The 18,629-nt window shown below is 32.9% G+C and overlaps 1 protein-coding gene across 4 annotated transcripts in view; it reads right to left on the reverse strand.

Moving 5' to 3' along the window:
- The window catches only part of abcc9 (ATP-binding cassette, sub-family C (CFTR/MRP), member 9), a 58,734-nt gene that overhangs the window by 1,557 nt on the left and 38,548 nt on the right, over positions 1 to 18,629 (reverse strand). For 3 of the 4 annotated variants that reach the window (XM_056455780.1, XM_056455778.1, XM_056455779.1), the window contains 11 exons: positions 17,582 to 17,674; positions 17,128 to 17,230; positions 15,611 to 15,712; positions 15,374 to 15,494; positions 13,171 to 13,301; positions 10,919 to 10,997; positions 7,140 to 7,248; positions 4,391 to 4,494; positions 4,039 to 4,172; positions 3,256 to 3,318; positions 1,955 to 2,129 (listed from right to left, as the gene is read on the reverse strand). In XM_056455780.1, coding sequence (XP_056311755.1) covers positions 1,992 to 2,129; positions 3,256 to 3,318; positions 4,039 to 4,172; positions 4,391 to 4,494; positions 7,140 to 7,248; positions 10,919 to 10,997; positions 13,171 to 13,301; positions 15,374 to 15,494; positions 15,611 to 15,712; positions 17,128 to 17,230; positions 17,582 to 17,674 — 1,177 coding nt within the window. In that variant the 3' untranslated portion in view covers positions 1,955 to 1,991. The remainder of the gene's footprint in view (positions 1 to 1,954; positions 2,130 to 3,255; positions 3,319 to 4,038; positions 4,173 to 4,390; positions 4,495 to 7,139; positions 7,249 to 10,918; positions 10,998 to 13,170; positions 13,302 to 15,373; positions 15,495 to 15,610; positions 15,713 to 17,127; positions 17,231 to 17,581; positions 17,675 to 18,629) is intronic. The other variant, XM_056455777.1, reaches the window with a different exon arrangement.

Here is an 18,629-nt window from a genome sequence, read left to right on the forward strand (position 1 = left end):
GGTGCGAATTACAGAGGGGTTTGGGGGGGGTTGATGCCTGATTCCCCCCCTGAAAGACATCAAAACAAGATGCATGGGGGGTCAGCTCTTTAAAAGTAAGAAATAGCTTTCTTCAATATTAGCTTTCTTAAATATTAATAATTAAAAATGTATAATATAAATATACATTTGATCACACCCCCCTTATAACGGGTCATGCCACTGTGATGCGTTCAATCGTGCCAATCAAGGAAAAATATCATTCAACAGTCTGAAACTGGCACCGATAGACATTTACAAAACACATTTCTTTTAAAATATGTGTTTATATTTGCATGTAGCAAAAAAAAAAAGAATTTGTACAGTTTGACCTACAGTAACCTCTAAAATAGTCACTAAATATCCCTCAAAACGCTGAAAACATATACATTTTATTAATAAATTAGAAGTAATTTAAATACATTTATTTATTTGGCTCTCTGAAGCATGTATTACGAAACTACTACCGAAAAAGATGTAAAGATACTACCACCACCCCCCCCCCCCCCCCCCCCCCGAATCGTCAATGTATAATTCGCACTGGTTGTACCCCAACATCGTGGGAGGTTTAATTTTGATTAGAAATGAAAATCAAGTTGACATCAGAAACCCATCGTCAGGCCCACATCAATGTCCAACGTCAGACAGACGTTGTATTTTGGTTGCTATCCAACGCAACCTAAAAACAACAAAATATCAATGTCTAAAGATGTTACACCTTAACGTTGTGTGGATGTAACCAATATGACGTCTATCAGGTGTTGGATTTTGGTTGCCATTCCTGACGAATAAATGTCAGTATTTGATGTCAATATGACATTGGTTTAAGATGTTGGCTCGATGTTGGATTTTGGTCATTTTCCAACACAACCTAAAATCAACTAAATATGAATGTCATTATTGGACGTCAAAATAATGTCCATAGACACTGGTGACCTAAATCTAACCTAATATTAACGTCTTATGACGTTGTGTGTCTGCTGGGATCACAAATAGCAAAAAAAGTTATTAAAAATCACAAAACATATATGGTTGTTGACAAATTAAGGCACCAAGTAAATAAAAAAATGCATTAATAATAAAATAAAAATTCACTTTTACATACATAGTAACCAAAATGTTCAAAATGTTAAAAGTCTTCTACGCAAATGTTAATCCGTCTACCTTGAAAGCCCAAAGTACTCTTCATTTTTTCAATGCACGTTAGCATCTCCACACAGTCTAATGCAAAGTATTTAAAAAAATATGTCTAGAAAGATTTATTCTTGTCCAATATCTGCACTTTTTCTCTCCCATAGTTATTATGAGCAAAAAAAATATCTTTTTACTTTTAAGAATTTTTTAAAAATTTGCAGATAAGATATGGTTTAATCTCCTCACACAATCATAGTAGTTTATTGTTATTTTTGTTCCATTTCAGTTTCGTTTCAGTGTTACCACCTTGCAGACAATCTAAGTAGTGCTAAACAATTCTAGGCAAAGTTTGGATAGAAACATCAAAACTGAAGTACACTTTAGGCTTTCTGCAATCTGCAATATTAACTCGAACATCCTAATCCACTTGTTAAGTTGTGACGTATGAAATACTGTTTCTGGATCCATGTCTTTACTCATTTACAGTGAATAATCACAAATTAAACTGAATCATTGAAATAAATATGGGGTAAACTACAATATCTGAACTTGCTATATCCCCAAAGACCAAATTCTTTTAAATGTATTATAAATGACAAATCACTGCCTGACCATGTGAGATTAGGCATAGACATAAACATTACAATCCTGATTTTCGATATATAGCAGCGCACTGAGTTTGCATTCATACCACTTGTTATTTGTTTTGGCATCTGAGTATTTGGACCCAGAAACTTTGACCCCTGATCTCAGACTTAACAAGCGAATTGGTCGCCAATACAGGAGACTCTTGATTACCGACCAATAGACGAGTTGCCTGTGGGCGGAGTCAGAGCATGCTACTTGTGCGTCCGGACTAAGATGCCGAAGAGACTGTCCTCCTGTGCCAGGAGGTTGATAGCGCTGTCATTCTCTACCAGAATCCCAGAGGAGAACACCAGCACCTGCTCCGCCTCCAAGATGGAGGAAACCAGGTGCTGTGTGGAGAAAAGACAGACAAGCAGAAGGAGGAGAGCGGAAAACAGGGTGAACAGAGGAAAACGAGTGCAGCAGATAGACAGAGGTCATGCATTTGATCAAGTCTTGTTTTGTAGCAGTTTAAAGGGATAGTTTACTCAAATCTACTCATCCTCCATTTCTTTCCAATTTGTTACAGTTTCTTATAGTTCTAGATTGGAAAGTTGGAAACCGGTAGTAGTTACAATGGATCCTGGTTTCCAACATTCTTCAAAATATCTTCTTTTGTGTTCAACAAAAAAAAAAAATAAAGCTTTGGAACCACTTGAAGGAGAGTAGATCTATTTTTGCTGAATTATCCCTTTAAAATCAGTGTGATACAAGCAGAGGTGTTTTAGACTGGTGGCTTATAGTAGGTTATACTTGTGAGGCAATTAATGGCAAGAAAGTGATAGTAAACTGGGTGTTGGTTGTTAGAAGTGTGGAAAAATACGAGAAGAGGCAAAGGAATGGAGAATTTCTTTTTTCATTTCATCTGAGTTTAGCCTCATCTCACTGTTGTTTTGAGTTATTTCCGTGCCCATGATCTCATTTACAGTTGAAGTCAGAATTATTAGCCCCCCCTGTTTATTTTTTTCCCCGATTTCTGTTTAACTGAGAGATTTTTTTTTAAATATATTTTTAATAACTCATTACTAATCACTGATTTGTTTTATATTTGCCATGATGACAGTAAATAATATTTGACTAGATAATTTTTAAGACACTTCTATACAGCTTAATTTGACATTTAAAGGCTTAACTAGGTTAATTAGGTAAACTAGGGTATTTAGGGCAGGTTAGGGTAATTAGGCAAGTTATTGTATAACGATGGTTTGTTCTGTAGACTATCAAAAAAATATATAGCTTAAAGCGGCTAATAATTTGGACCTTTTTTATTAAAAACTGCTTTTATTCTGGCCGAAATAAAACAAATAAGACTTTCTCCAGAAGAAAAAATATTATTCGACATACTGTGAAAACTTCCTTGCTCTGTTAAACATCATTTGGGAAATACTTTAAAAAGAAAAAACAAAACAAAAGGGTTTAATTATTCTGACTTCAACTGCACATAGTAGCTAAAATAGTTTATATAAAATAACTTACGGCTATAGTGACAACCGTCCGATCAGCAAATGCAGTCATCACCACTTTCTGAAGAATATTTTCCTGTTGAATTTACCATGAAAAAAAAATTGGACCAAAAATACTTTTTTAAAATCACAATAATTGATTTAAAAAAACGACATTGTTTTTATGAATAAATAGTTTAACAATACTTTATAAGATTGTGTATATTTATATGTGAGCCAATTTCCAACACATTCATGAGAAAATTCCTGCTTTGGTGAATCGTTATTTTAAGAAAAAAAAAATTCAAAATTCAAATAATATATTGTCACAGATATGACAGAAAGAGTCATAAAGACTTTTATAATTCAGTTTTTAAAGTAATAACTGACTTTTTATCCCAATGTTTACTTTATAAGTATGTTTTTCACATCATTTAAATCGTTTAATATCTTCTATTAATGATTTTGTATCTCATTTCAGTTATCATAATTGACACAAAATATACTCAAAATAATTTGGAGGAGATCGTAATCTAATTATCTATTTTAATTAGGAATTGTTATGTCATAATCATTACTTTTTGTTTGAAATTTAAGACATTTTTGTCAAATAATTGGTAATTTCCAAATTTGTTTTCATATATTTTACTTTTTTGACATTTATATTAAGGGTAATAATTTTAATCTAATAATATTTGACTTTTAATCACAAAATGTTTCTAAAAAAAATTGACTTTAACATAATGACAATGATTTACCAAAGCATGCTTTTTTTCCTCATGTTGTGAAAAATGAGCTTCTGTATCTGTGATTATACCGTGGCCATGTCAATAGAAGCTGTGGCCTCGTCCATTATTAGGATGCTGCTCTTGCGAACAAAGGCCCGAGCGAGACAAAATAGCTGCCTCTGTCCCACACTGAAGTTCTCTCCTCCTTCGGTCACCACAGCGTCTGCGGGACGACAGTCAAATTAAACATACAGCATGACCATCAACAGTTGTTCACATTTACTCAATATCGCTTTTCGCAGAATTAAACTCATTTTCAAAAGGTCAGAAATCTCCAGCGTTTCAGTAAAGAATTACAGTCAGTTTCAAAACCAGGAGGTGACTGACATTCTGCTTGATAAGAGCTGAATGTTTTTGGAGAGTGTGTGTTGTTGCTCTTACCCAATCCTCCTGGAAGAGCTTTCACCATATTCTTCAACTGAGCGATTTCTAGAGCTTCCCAAAGCCGGTCGTCAGTGCATGTGCACTCAGGGTCTAGATTTAACCTGTAGAAGGTGCATATATATAAAGAGTTGATGAACTAATATTTCTACCAACTTTTTTTAGTTTAAGGAACACATTTGGAGATGTTTAATAGAAAAGAGTGAAAAGAGACGTTTTGCTGAGCTATATAGCAACAAATAGACCATAGAAATGCCCTAAAAGTTGTCATTTTGACATGATCTACATTGTCTGAAGTAGAACTGCACAATATATTGCGATGTGTACATCCCCAATAGTCACATCGCAGCATCTGCAATGTTGAGTTGGGATTATATTTAATCAACAATGAAGACTACGGTGTTATTTTACGTTACATTTGATTATTCAATTACTGTTTCTGCATATCTGACTATTGTTTGACTCTCTGGAAAACCATAAAGCACTGCTTATTTCACTTTTATCTTTATCTCATTTATTTATGTTTGCAATTTGTTTGATACACTCAGCTACAAAATGATCTCAATCAATCTAAATGAATGATTTCAATCCAAGTAGAGCTATTCAAGTCATCTGATGAAATTGTATTCATATCGCAATACATAAACAAATAAAATATCGCAATGTCAGATTTTTCTAATATTCTGCAGACTTAGTCTGAAGCCACATTAGAACTTATTGTAAGAACAATAAGTCATAATGATCGCCATAGCTTTTAAATCTTGTGCATAATGGAATAAGTCAATGTCATTGTCATTAAGTATTTTGCGTTGAGAATTTTTGGTGCATTGTGTAAAGTCAGGATATTTTAGATATAAGGATCCATCAGAATGATCAAATGTGACCGTAAAAGCGTACTATTCGACATAATAAATGAATTGGTAGTACACAATATTGATCATAACACATTTTTTTTTAAATCTGACAACCTTTTGACTTTTTAATTTAATTTGTAATAATGGCGTTGATGTAATTTTTGTGTGAAAATCTCATCATTTAGAATTTCTTTTGTCGTAATCATGGCTTTTGTATCTTATTTTAGTTGTTTTTGTCAACTGTTTGTCATAATTTTAAAACAATTTAAAAATTGACTACTTTTGTGAATTTTTATAATCCAAATGTTTTCAAAAACATAAAAAAAAAATAAAAAATAATCTTCACTTTAATTGTATAGGAAAGAGCAGCTTGGACTTTCTTCAAAATACCTTTTTTTTTAATTGCACCTAATGAAGATGTGTGATTAGAACACTATCAAATGTCAGGTATGGCATGATGTCCCGGGACAGAACACTGAGCTCGGAGATAGATGAGCCCAAGCTTTCCACCTTGCAATGAGCATTAGGAGGGATAGGAGATCAGGTATTTCTTGAGAGCCTCACAGTTATATTTGGCATACCTATACCTATACTTTGGCAAATATGTTGGTTCTGATTGATTCAGTATGTATGCGTTAAGTGCTTGTGACTGTTATTACAATTCGCTTTTGTACATGTTTTTAGACTGTGGGAGGAAACTGGAGTACCCTGGAAAAACCCATGCGAACACAGGGAGAACATGCAAACTCTGTGCAGAGAGTGCCGACTGGCTCAATTAGAACTTAAAACTTTGAGGCAGCAGTGCCAGCCACTGAGCCGCCGTGTCTCCTGATCATAGAATTGAGGAGAAAAGAAGGATAGAGGGGTGTTTTCCAAAAAAACGAAGATAGGGAATGAAGTTTAGGCAGGATATTCATTGTAGTTTTAAAATGGTCTGATAGGCTAGCTAATGATTAATGATCATATCACGTGCTCCTCTCGAAATTAGTTGGTGAAACTTCACAAATGTAAATCTTTGCTGAAACATCCCTTTACATAATCCACACACTCAATGACCATAACAGGCAGTGCTAATGAACCCATATTCAACTCCGCTTTTGACCACACTGGGAAATGGCTTCCAACCGCAGCGTCCTTTTACAGCCCAACATTTTCCGAAATTAAAAATCAAGAGAGGCTTTGCTGTCCTAATAACTCGTCGGCTGTCTCCTGGGCCCAATGATCCATTAGGCCTGCTTCATATAAACATGCTCATGACAACAGCTTTGCCCAAAACCGTTCCCAGACCACTTGTGCTGGTGGTTCAGTTTGATTTTCTTCCTTATCCCTCGACGGCCTCTTTAAACAAACCCCATATGCTCACTGTCTTCAGAAACAAACATGACACTCAGTAGTATCCGTGAGAAGGTCAAACAAGATACATACAGTCAAATATTCTGCATTAAATGAATATTGCAGATAAGACTTCTGTGGTTTGGGCAGTTTTCATTGAATTTAACATTTCGATGATCAAGTTTTTATGCTTCAAAAAGTAAAAAAAACAATCTATCTAAAAGGAAAGTATTATTTAAGTGTAGAGTAAGCATCTATATTTAACTCTACATGAGTTTGACGTAAGATTAATTTCAGAAAAAAATAATTTAATCATAAAAGAAAATGACTGTAAGCGCTATTCAGTTCAAAAGAATGTACAGCTTAATTGTGGAGCACTAATATTAAATATAATGTCATGCTGGGGGTTTTTTTGTAAGTGATCTGTGTTTATGTTGAACTTGTGATTAGTAATGTCAGGCAGGAAGTGAATGTTTATTGTTGCTGGTCTTGTCTGTATGAGTGCATGAGGTGCAGGCTTTATGCAGATACAACTGTATTTGTGTGTTTTTACGTGTAAATACCGAATGGAGCCGCTGAACAGCACTGGGTCCTGGAGGATGATTGACAGACGAGATCTTAGAGTTTGTAGAGGAAGCTTGCAGATGTCGATGCCATCAATGACAATCTTCCCTAAAAAAAAAAAAATAATAATAATAATTGTAGTGGCACACCTTTCGTGCACATCCTTATGTACCACCTTTTGCAACTAGTCCAATAACCAGTATTTGAAAAAACGCGAGTAAGACCGAAACTTTTTTTGATAAGGGTTTACTGAGGAAATGGAAAACGAAAATACAACAAAAAACGAAAACTGTGTTGCTTCCTACGTCCATAGCTGCAATCTGACCTGAACGTACAAACTAATGACATCATGATGTATTACTGCCGGAAGCCAAAAAATAAGTGTTTTTAAATCATATTAATTATTAAATTATGCATTTTAGATAATTCAATCATTATGAGTTCTTATTACATTTCAATTTCAATTCACCATGTTTTAACCTTTTCAACTAAATCTTGCATTAATAATTAATTAACTGGCATTTGTTTTTTTATATTTTATAACGTAATTTAAATATGTTCATATTTTGAATATTTTAATATATATTTTAAATATTGTATATTTTACTTTTTATATTTTAATATATATTTTAAAATGTTGTATTTTAACTTTATTTCAGATTGTGCCTGAGGAAACATTTTCTCTTTTAATTATTTTTTTAAATAGACATTTTTCACCTAACATAGAACTTCAGCGATATTCCTGCTTTTCTAATATTTCTATTTTTCAAGTTTTGCATTTAAAACTTTAATTTTCATTTTAATTCAGCTTTATTTAATTAAAAAAACATTATACGTTTTAATAGATGTAACATTTTAGTAGTTTTAGTTAACTATAAAGCACTGACATGTTTATCTAGTTTAAAATGAGAAGCTACAACGGAATATTGATATTTGGTTACAAAATTCTAAAATGTATATTAATAAAAAAATACATTAAAACGGCTTCATACAACAATCTAAATTCATTGGGAAAAACTAGCCTGATCTCATGAGGAAACTAAAGTAATTTACGTTAATTCGTACAAGTTCAGTCATATAAAAATGTACGATTTTGTACATTGAAATGTACGTTGGCACCCAACTCCGCCCCTATACCCAATCGTCACTGGGGGATGAGCAAATCAAACTAAATTGAACGAATAAGATCATACGAATTCATACAATTTAGCTAATAAATCGAAAAGATATGAAATGCCTTGAAAAACAGTGTTTAATGAATAATCAAGCACAGCACTTAAAACACATACCTTTTATTCTACATATATTAAATTTATGGACATCAGCTAGCCAAATATTTAACATGCCTAACTAAATAAGATAAAGCTATATTAAGCTTCTTACGAAATCTCAAGCTAATCACAATGACATTTTTTCTCCCTTGTTTCCCTGACGGATTGGTTTTGGGTGTTTGGGTCAGTTTACAGTAAGTTGACTTTAACACATAGTGGAGATGTGAAGGCCAAACAGAGCTGTGCAGATTTTAGTTTTAGCTTTATAAGGCCACAGTGAAGAGAGAGTCTGATTTCAAACACTTCATAGAGTCGTGTTCATGTGCACAAACGCTGCTCCGACTGTTTGATTTGGCCAAAGATTTATTTGGACTGAAAGAAATGTGAAGTTAATTCTGCAGGCTGATAAAACTCATGGAAAATATAATCTTTGTAGTAATAAAATAAGCACACCAAGCTAATGCTCTTTTTTTGGTACAAGTTTAGCAATACTGTTGTGTTCTAGTTAGTTTTTTTGCTCTTATATTCAATTTTGACAAATAATTATTTCTGTTTCATTTCAGTTCATTTCAACGACTGAAAAATATATAAATAATATCCGTTAACAATAAGAACACTGACTTATTGCTTGGTAAACCCATAGTGAGTGTAGCTGATTATTCATTTTTGTGTGTTTTATTAGTTTTTCAAATAATATTTAAATTTATCTTTAATTAAATTAAAAGTTTTAAACTTTATTAGTTGCCAAAGCACAATTTCTAAATTGAATCTTAATTTTAATGACCAAAAACTTTTGATAGTTTTCGTTTTAGTTCATTTTTAGGCTTTTTGTTGAGTTTGTCATTTATTGAATCATCTACCATTAAAATTTTAATTTTAATATTTTTATTCATTAGCGACTAGGTTTAGTTTGTGTTAATATGAAGTTACTACACTAATATACATGTTGTGTAAATTTGTGGCCATTTATATACACATAATACATATCCACAGTATATGCATATATCAATTTCTCAATATACCTAAAGGTATATATAGGTAATTTGGGTGCATTTGAAAGAAACAGATTTATTAAACCGTTATATACAATAAAATAAGTTTGGTCACCGAACATCTTTAGAAATAGAAAGATAATACATTTAAATTCAAGCTTAATATTGCAAAAGAAATGACAAACTACAAAATTTCATCTAAATTTGATATATTTTTGTTTCTCTTTACTTTTCCACTTTTCATTATTTTTTATTTTAAGTAGTTTACCCGAACATATAAATTGGGGGTACTCATTTTTGCACTGTTATCATTTCATTTTGTCATTTTGTTAGATTAATGTTATGAAAAAGGAATTACAAAGGATTTTTTTCTTTTTCTTTGCATTAAACAATTGTATTTGTATTGTCTAAAGGTGATTTATTAACTGAACATCTTCTCGAGTGATATGTTTGCATACTAATGAAGCATTTTTGCAGAAGTAGATGAAGCTTGTCTAAAATTAACTTGAGCTTTGCAGCAAAACTTCCTGTGAGCTCATAATTTGCAAGTCTTGTGCTTTTAAATGTTGTGCAGAGAATTCAACAAAAAAGAGGATGTATGTATGGGTGCGGCCAATGGAGAACTGAAGAATAATTGACAAGTGATGGATTTGACTAAACTCCACCTGTTAATATTACCTACCTATTTAAGTTAAAGTCAGGAAATGAAAACTGAACGCACCTCCTGAATGTAACTTTTGCATTGCATTGAGGATACCAGAATTCTGTGAAATGAATTATTCATTTGTATCCAATAAATTGTTAATATGTTAAACCTTGAAGAAAAACCTCTCCTGAATTTTTTTATTGAACACGCATGGAATAGATTAATTATTCCAACATTAGCACCAGATTTGGTTTCAGTACTGACTAATTTAATGTATATGCAAAAATACATTGTATAGCGTCCCATAGAAAATATTAATTTAAAAGATGTTGTGTCTGGATATGCATGCATACATAATTAATCGTTAAACCATTTTTGAAATCTATAATTTAGCATTATTTAACACTATAATGATATGGCTTTAAAATGTGACAATTATATCAAATATACTTCATTATTTTAAATAAATAAATAAATAATATTGTAAGGTATATTTCAAATAAATCTTCTGCCTGATACCTCACTTCAGATGACACTAAGGTTCCTCTATAAATAATCCAGGTTAGTCAAAAACAAAGTCAATACTTCAGCAGTGACAGTAAGACTCAACAGATCTGTGCGTTTAACGTCTAAACATGACATCATGACTGCTTGTCAGAATGACAGAAACCATACGCTATGAGAACAAACAACACGGCCACAGGAGGAAACTGGGCCAAGCAGCCGAGCACATTCAAGCAGCTTTTAATGTCTTTTCTTTCATTTTTTTTTTGTTTGTTCTTCAGGGATCCACAAAGGTCAGCGTCTCCCCAGCGGCGAGCCAGAAATGCTCAGCGAACAACAATATGTCCGTAAACAGAGACATGTACCTTCGAAAACGTCCACCATGTTGAAGAAAGCCAGAGAGAGAGAGGATTTTCCACTGCCCGTTCGCCCACAGATGCCCACCTGCCACATAAAGAAAAACACGTGAGCCATTAACTTTTCATGTATAAACACTCTGTTCCAGCGGACGGTTCCAGATCCCATGTGGCAATAAGAAGCCATCTGTGCTGTCATACTCGTATATTGTGAGCAGGGCACCTCCTTAAAACAAGTTCAAGTAATAAAGATAAGATCGAATCGTAAATTGGGAAGGTTTTGCTACAGTGTGTAGTTGTATTCAGGCTGTGGTTTCATAGCGCGGTGAGAAAATAAACACCAATGTGACAATGCCGCAAATGAGTGTTATATGCTGGAACAAGTAGATTTGCTTTAGGGTTGCTAAACAATCATTGATGGCTTCAGATGGAGATTTCATTAGAATATAATATTATATAGATCAAGGATGCCCAAACTTTTTCGTATAAGGGGCCAAAAACCGAATATCATTAATAGCCATGGGCCGAAAATAAATATACCAAACTATTTTACATTAAATTTGCCATTAATTAATTTCAGAATATTGAAAAATAAATAAAAAACATTACTTTGAATCATAATAACTAATGCAATATAACTTTTTAAATTATAACTTATTGCAATACAATCATAAAAAATCACATTTATAACACAGTGGATTTCAATGTTGAATACACTAGTCAAGCAGAATCTGCCTCTTTCCATCAGGTGAGATACATTTTAAATTATATCTGATTAAATGACACCATTTGAACTGGAACATTTAATTTCAGTTAGGTTTTTGAAGCTTAACAATACAACAAACAAATAAAAGGTTAAATTAAATTTGAAATGACAATCTTTAGTCAATGGTTACAAGCTTTTTAGCTTTCTTCAAAACATAATCCTTTCTTTGAACAGTAGATAGAAAGTCAAACAGGTTTTGAACAAGTGAAAAGTTAGTAAACGAGAATTGAATTTTCATTTTTAGTTGAACTATTCCATTAATTCCCGTAGATGTAAACAGTAAACCATTAGGTGAACTTCAAGTTAACCTAAACTTTAAATTTTAACACCTAAAAGAATAATATACTGCAATTTTCATTTTTTTTTTAGATTTCAGTAAACTGTACAGTATTTATTTAAAAAAACTTTTAAGATCCATAGAAGCTTTCCATCATGTTAAAGTTTCTTTAGAGTCTTATAACATCCCACATACATCATATCATCTTTTATGCTCTCTAAAAGTTTTTTTGGCATCACCGTGAATCTTAATTTAACAGATTTTTTTTAATTCATACATTTTTAATCAAAAGTATTATTTAGATATTTTCAGTTTTCATTTTATTTCAAGTTTCAATTTACCTAAATTACGTGATTTTATCATTTGAGTTTATATAATTTGAGATTTTATAGTTTGAGTTTTTTATGCTTTTTTTTTGCTTTGGTTTAGGGATGTCCAGAGGAAATCGGGCCCCGATCACACGGTTTCAGACTTGATCAAAATCAGACGTTACCTCCCGATCAGGACTTGACTATATATGTATATATTCTCATTATTTTTGAACACATCTATAGTTATGCGTTGGCACAGAGTTAGACCTCTTTCTTGACTTCACACAGAAACAGCAACGCCTGCGGCATGACATTACTTTGTTGTAGAGACACTATTGGTTAAATGCGTGCAAAGTAGAAAACGGAAGCAGCTTGAAGCGGAAAGTGCGAGTATGTCTGCGTTCTGGAGGTATTATAAAGTTGATGACGACAACATTGCCATAGTAAACTGTGAGATGTGTAAACTTGGGATTGCCTGCCGGGTATTTTAAGATGAGGTGCTATTCGTTTTTTATTTGATTTTTTAATATTTACTGTTGCACTAAAGTCCAACAGTGAAAAATTGATGTTATTTATTACTTGATTGTTAAAGCACACAAGTGTTCTGTTTGTTAACAGAGTTGCTGAATTTTAAAAAAAGGTGAATTAAATAAAAAAAGGAAAATCCTGAATCCGTTTCTTCACTCTTCTTTATTCTTTTTTATGTATTGTAGAAGTATCGGATCGGGTTTCGGTATCGGTAGACATTCAAAATCAAATGACTCGGACTCAGGGCAAGAAAATCTGATTAGGACATCCCAAGTTTGGTTAATTTAAAAGGCATTTTTCAAACTTAAATGACAATTCTGACAAAGCTGACCAAAATTACATCAAGAAATTTTTGTTTTCTGGAGTGTGGTTGGTGTACCTTCTGGCCAGGGTTGATGTGGGCATTGACGTGTTTGAGAACAGGTTTGAGCATGGAGTCATAACGCACACATAGATCATGGATGGTTATTTCACCATGCTGAGGCCAGTCTTCAGGTACCTGTGACACATCTGAAATCACACAATAACAAAAAATAGCCAACAAACTGAGAACGAAATATCTAAATACCCTCATACGATAACCACTACGTGATAACAGAAACTAAAGGTGCGTGCGACATGAAGCACAGCTGCAGCCAGTGATCATTGAGATTAGCCGAGCACAGGCAGGGGCGGAGTTGAAAACGGAGCCGTCAAGCTGGACACTTCGTGGCTCAAAGTTGCGGCAGTCATGATGACCGATCACATGGCGTCATCATTATTAATGAATTTTTTTATTTATAACAACAAAAGATTTACAAATAAAACAGAATACAGTCTCTACAAACTATTCATTTTTAAACAATAAGGGGATTATGAATTAAATATATTACAAACACATGAGAGAAATAAGGGGAAACGAGAGGATAATATAAACAAAAACGAACAGGCCTATTAAATACAAAGCAATAAGCACAAATTCTATGAGTTTAAACATCACTATAGGCAAACACTTCTTGTTCGAATATGCTAAAAAGATATAGATATAAAACTTCCCGATATATATTAATGTAAAACACAAAACAAGGTGTTTTGATTAAGTCTTAAACAATGATTAAGATTATTTTGGATGATGAAAGCATTTTCAAAAAAGCACTTTAATCCAAAAATATTGAACAAAAGGACATTAAAATAAGTGAGCTACACTTTAAGTAGAAGTTTTCCAGAAAGACCAGGTATAAACAGCTAGACAGGAAATAAAATATGTATCTTTTATAATCCTAAATTTTTTTGAAATGATTTAATAAAATAGTTCTTTAACGTAATTTGTTAAGAAACTTTTAGGGTGGCAGGATCATCGATGATAATTATTTTATTACAAGTCTATATGACTTATTTGAGTTAATATTTAAGTTATTCACTAAAATATATCATTTAAATCATTCATGGAGCTGAATGCTGTAAATAGTCTGTATAAAAAGGTTGAAAATAAACCTGTGCAAACAAGCTAGCCTTTATAACCAGATTATTTAATAAAACATGATTACTGCAGTAAAATATTTGTAGTCTTTTAAGAAGCATAATGTGTACAAGATAGAGATGGTACGAAAAGTTAATTGTTGTTTTGAAATTTGTGAATCGGAATCTGTCCAATAATAAACTTGAAACACACGTGGTTGTTGTCATGTGGTGAACTCGGCCAATCGTGTAATATCAGTGTCGTCATCAGAGCTCGTGCAGTTGCTGCACGGCCTGAATCAGTCGTCTGATCTCGGAGCATTGTCGTGGTACTTTGATGCCACATGTGACAGTCACGTGGATTTCAAACCAGCATGCACCGCTTTAAGACAGATTTCGATCGATCTGCACAGCGCTGCATAAAGTCTAAGGCACCTTAAATCTGACACATCTGACTGGTCATGTGACCCTAAAATGGCCGCCATCATGACTGACTACCAAATTAAGGTAAACTAACTTTTTGATACTTCTAAAGTATCATTCATATCTTTAGGCACTTTGTAAGTGGACAGAAATACTTTAAGTATTATTGCTGTTGTGGTAATGCATGTTTTTGGATAGAATTTGGTTTAAAAAACTCTATAAAAATGTTTTTCTCTGCACAATGAGGAGAGTATAAAGTAAACATAACACTGATTCATCAATGACAACAAAAAAGTGAGCACTTTAACAAGCTGCAACACAGCTATATATGGTGTTCAAATTTCAAAGTGTAGACTCATGCCTACAACAATCCACCCCAGTTTTCCATTATGTCACCAAGTAGGAGATGTAAAATAAAGCTCTTGTTTGTAGCTAACGGTGGCGCTAACATTCTATAAGCTTCTCTCTCTCTTTATTTTGGTCGGGTCATTTCTGCTTCATCTCTAGACTCAAGTGTTTAGAAAACGACTTATTTTTTTGTGTCAGGTCGTTCTGTCCTAAAGCACTAAAAATGTGAGGAAATGCACATGTAGCAGTGCTCAGGAAGACAGAAATTATGTTTTATCAGTGGTTCTAAATCTTCATTGGAGCCTAAATAAAACATATTATCTAGAGTTATACGGATGTTTTTATTAGCGAGATACTGAATGATTTATTATTACCCATGGATCCTTCGTAGTTCTCGGATTCTGTGCTCAGGAAGCTGTTGACTTTCTTCACCGCAGCCATCTGGACCTCCAGGTCTGCCAGATTCCTCACCACCCAGTTCAGGTAGTTTGTCAACTTAAATAAAGCACGTTAAGAACTTTTTAAGTGGTTTTTAAATCACTGTGATAAACCTGGTGACCGCTAGCGCATGCTAGACACTCAATAAAGCGGTGTTTAAATGGAGAACTCACAGTGAGGGCGTATGTTAGACCAAGTCCGACCAGACCTGATGGAGATGTGCTCCAGATCGCTGCTACAGCTGCAGTCAAGACGATCACAGCGCCCAGGTAGTCCTGAGAAGAAAATATACATGATATTATGTACAGTGTTCCCACACTTATTGAAAGTATTTTAAAGTATTGAATTTCAAACATGGATTTAAGTACTTAAAAAAAAACTTAGGTCCTTGAAAGTGCTTGAATTCAATTTAAAATTCAATTTGTTTATGGTTTTATTTCAACAATTGTACTTAATTGTAAAAAAAACATTAATATTTCAGAAACTGCATTTGAATATTACCAGTATTGAATTTAAAAAACGTTATTGAAGTTCTTTAAACATGACAAAAGTTTTAAAAATTATATTTTTAACATAAATATTAAGTGTAAGTGAAATGTAAGTAGAGTAAGGTCTTTCATGGTGCTACATATTCTGGGGTATGAATTACAAAGGTGCTTGATTTAAAATCATTGGTGCTTTAAAAGTCCTTGAATCTGCTGATCATGAAAGTGTGGGAATTCTGTATGTAGCTTTTTAAGATAAAACACATCGCTAAGATAAAAGATTTTAAGATAAAATGCAACAGCTTTACTAGTACTAGTTACTGTTCAGTGTACAACCCACTAAACATTAGATGTTGCCTATCATGTCTATATTGCGTCTGTCAGTGTAATAGATGTCGTTTGGACGTGTCTTGTGCAGTAGGAGGTTTGTAAACAAATATGTTACTGTGCGCCCTCCTTTATTTAAAAAGTTATTTATTCTTTCAAAAAGCATTAAATAAAACGAAATAATTCAAAATCAATTACATGATAAATCGTTAATATTACAAGGTGGCAATTTTAAACATTTAAAACATTAAAATAAAAAAACACCTCTAAAATTTACCCTCAGTGTAGTGAAAAAACAACGAAAGAACAAAGTACAACGGTGAAAATACAAATGGGACTGTGTGAATTTATACAAGTTCGCAACAATGTAAAATAAATGTAAAATAGTTTCTAACTGTCATGACGTTGCCATTCATATATTGAGACCAGCTTTGCAATATAAGGCAACAATTACATGACAAAGTTGTAAAAACTCGAAAAACACGAAAGCTCAATTGTTAGATACAGTCTCAGAATTTAGATATAAAGTTGCAAGTTAGAGTGAGAGTGAGAGTGAGAGAGTGAGAGTAAGAGTGAGATATAAACATACATTGTGAGATTTAAAGGGGCATATACAACAAATCGTCACATTGAAAGATTTAATCTACAAGTATGAGAAACTCACTTAATTGTCATAATCAGAAGATGAAACAATTCCCAATTACAAGAAAACTAAATGGTAGATCAGATATAAAGTTGTACAATTAGTAACTTTTAAATCTTTGGAGATATCTTTTATTTAAAATCTGTTACTGGGATGCTTTTGTACAATTTGCTACAGTATGACTGTTAATCCTTTATTTTATTTGATCAATTATTTCATGTGAATCTTTACTTACAGTTCTGACCTCCAGCCACCGGTTGGCAGCAGAGAGAAATAAGTATGCTGTGTTGTTGGTGTCAGTCAATTCCAACATCCGCTGCTTAAACCGAGCTTCATGTCTAAAAACAGAGAAATCCATTTATGTGTGATGTAGAACTATGGCCGAACACAGCTAAACAACACACAGATGTTAAGGATGAGAGTGTTCAATTCATTCACGTAAACACTCTGGAGACTTAACAGAGCTCAATCTTTTAATGTTTATTGTTGGATTACTTCAAGTCAAGGATGGTTGAATGAGCGCAGTGTGTTTATAAGACAAGGCCTAGACTGCATCAATTATGCATGGATGATATTAAACAAATGGCTTTGTATTATAAAGGATGAATTTCATTCACATGCAACTGCTTTGTTCTGCATTAAAACTAAGAGGAAAATACGTGCTTTCAGAAGAGCCTGAATTCACTGACCTGAATGCTCGGATGGTGGTAAGACCCTCCGCTGTTTCAGAGAAATGACAGAGAAGAGGCAGCTGAGTGGAGTCATCCAGTTCTTGCAGGTCTCTGAAGGAAAAAAAAAATTAAATGTATTTTTTTAATAGGTATATATTAGGTAAAGTACTATTCTAAAGGTAATGCTGGTATGTAACTTTGGTTAATGTTAGACAGTTAACATGCACTTTAGCTAAATATGCAGTGTTGGGGGTAATGCAATTCGTAACACCAACATCAAGTAACGTGAGTTACGTAATAATATTACTTTTCTAAGTAACGAGTAAAGTAACACATAACTTAAGTAATAATATTTGAGTTTCTTTTTTGAAAATGTACCGCGAGCTACTTTTTAGTTGAATTAATTAGCTTTTAAAAATTTCATTGCTGAAATAAAATAAAATAGTCACAATAAATCGCGCACTCGATGAGAGAACGTGTTCATTATTTTGAACAGGAAAAGGGGATTGTCGCAATGGGCAACAATTTTACTTTAGACAAATAGTATAAAAGTAGCAAACACATTGCTTTAAACTTTCAATAATCTGTAAATACGGCATGTTTAGCTTTGGGGTAAAGAAGTTCTCAGTAAAATATTATTTTTAAAGGTAAATGTAGGTGTCGGTTATACAGTGTGTTGTTAACTGCAGAGCTCCTCTATTTAAAAAAGAAAGAAAGAAAAAAACAAGCTCTGAAAGAGATCAAGACACAGCCAGGAAATAAAAAGTAACGCTAAAGTAAAGATAATGTAACGCATTACTTACTATAAAAAGTAACCAAGCAACTAGTTACTTTTCGGGGAGTAACTCAATATTGTAATGCATTACTTTCAAAAGTAACTTTCTCCAAAACTGTAAATATGTGTAAGAAAAAGTTAAAATACAAAGATCTAGTTGCACTATTTGCAGTTCTTTGTGAGATTTATTTCATTTTAAAGTCAACAAAAATTTTTTATTATAGACTTATTTTAAATATATCACTGTGAACAATTCATTTTTTAGGATTTAATTAAAAAGTAATATTTAGT

This window comes from Danio aesculapii, chromosome 4 (assembly GCF_903798145.1).
Source record: "Danio aesculapii chromosome 4, fDanAes4.1, whole genome shotgun sequence".
Classification (NCBI taxonomy): Eukaryota; Metazoa; Chordata; class Actinopteri; order Cypriniformes; family Danionidae; genus Danio; species Danio aesculapii.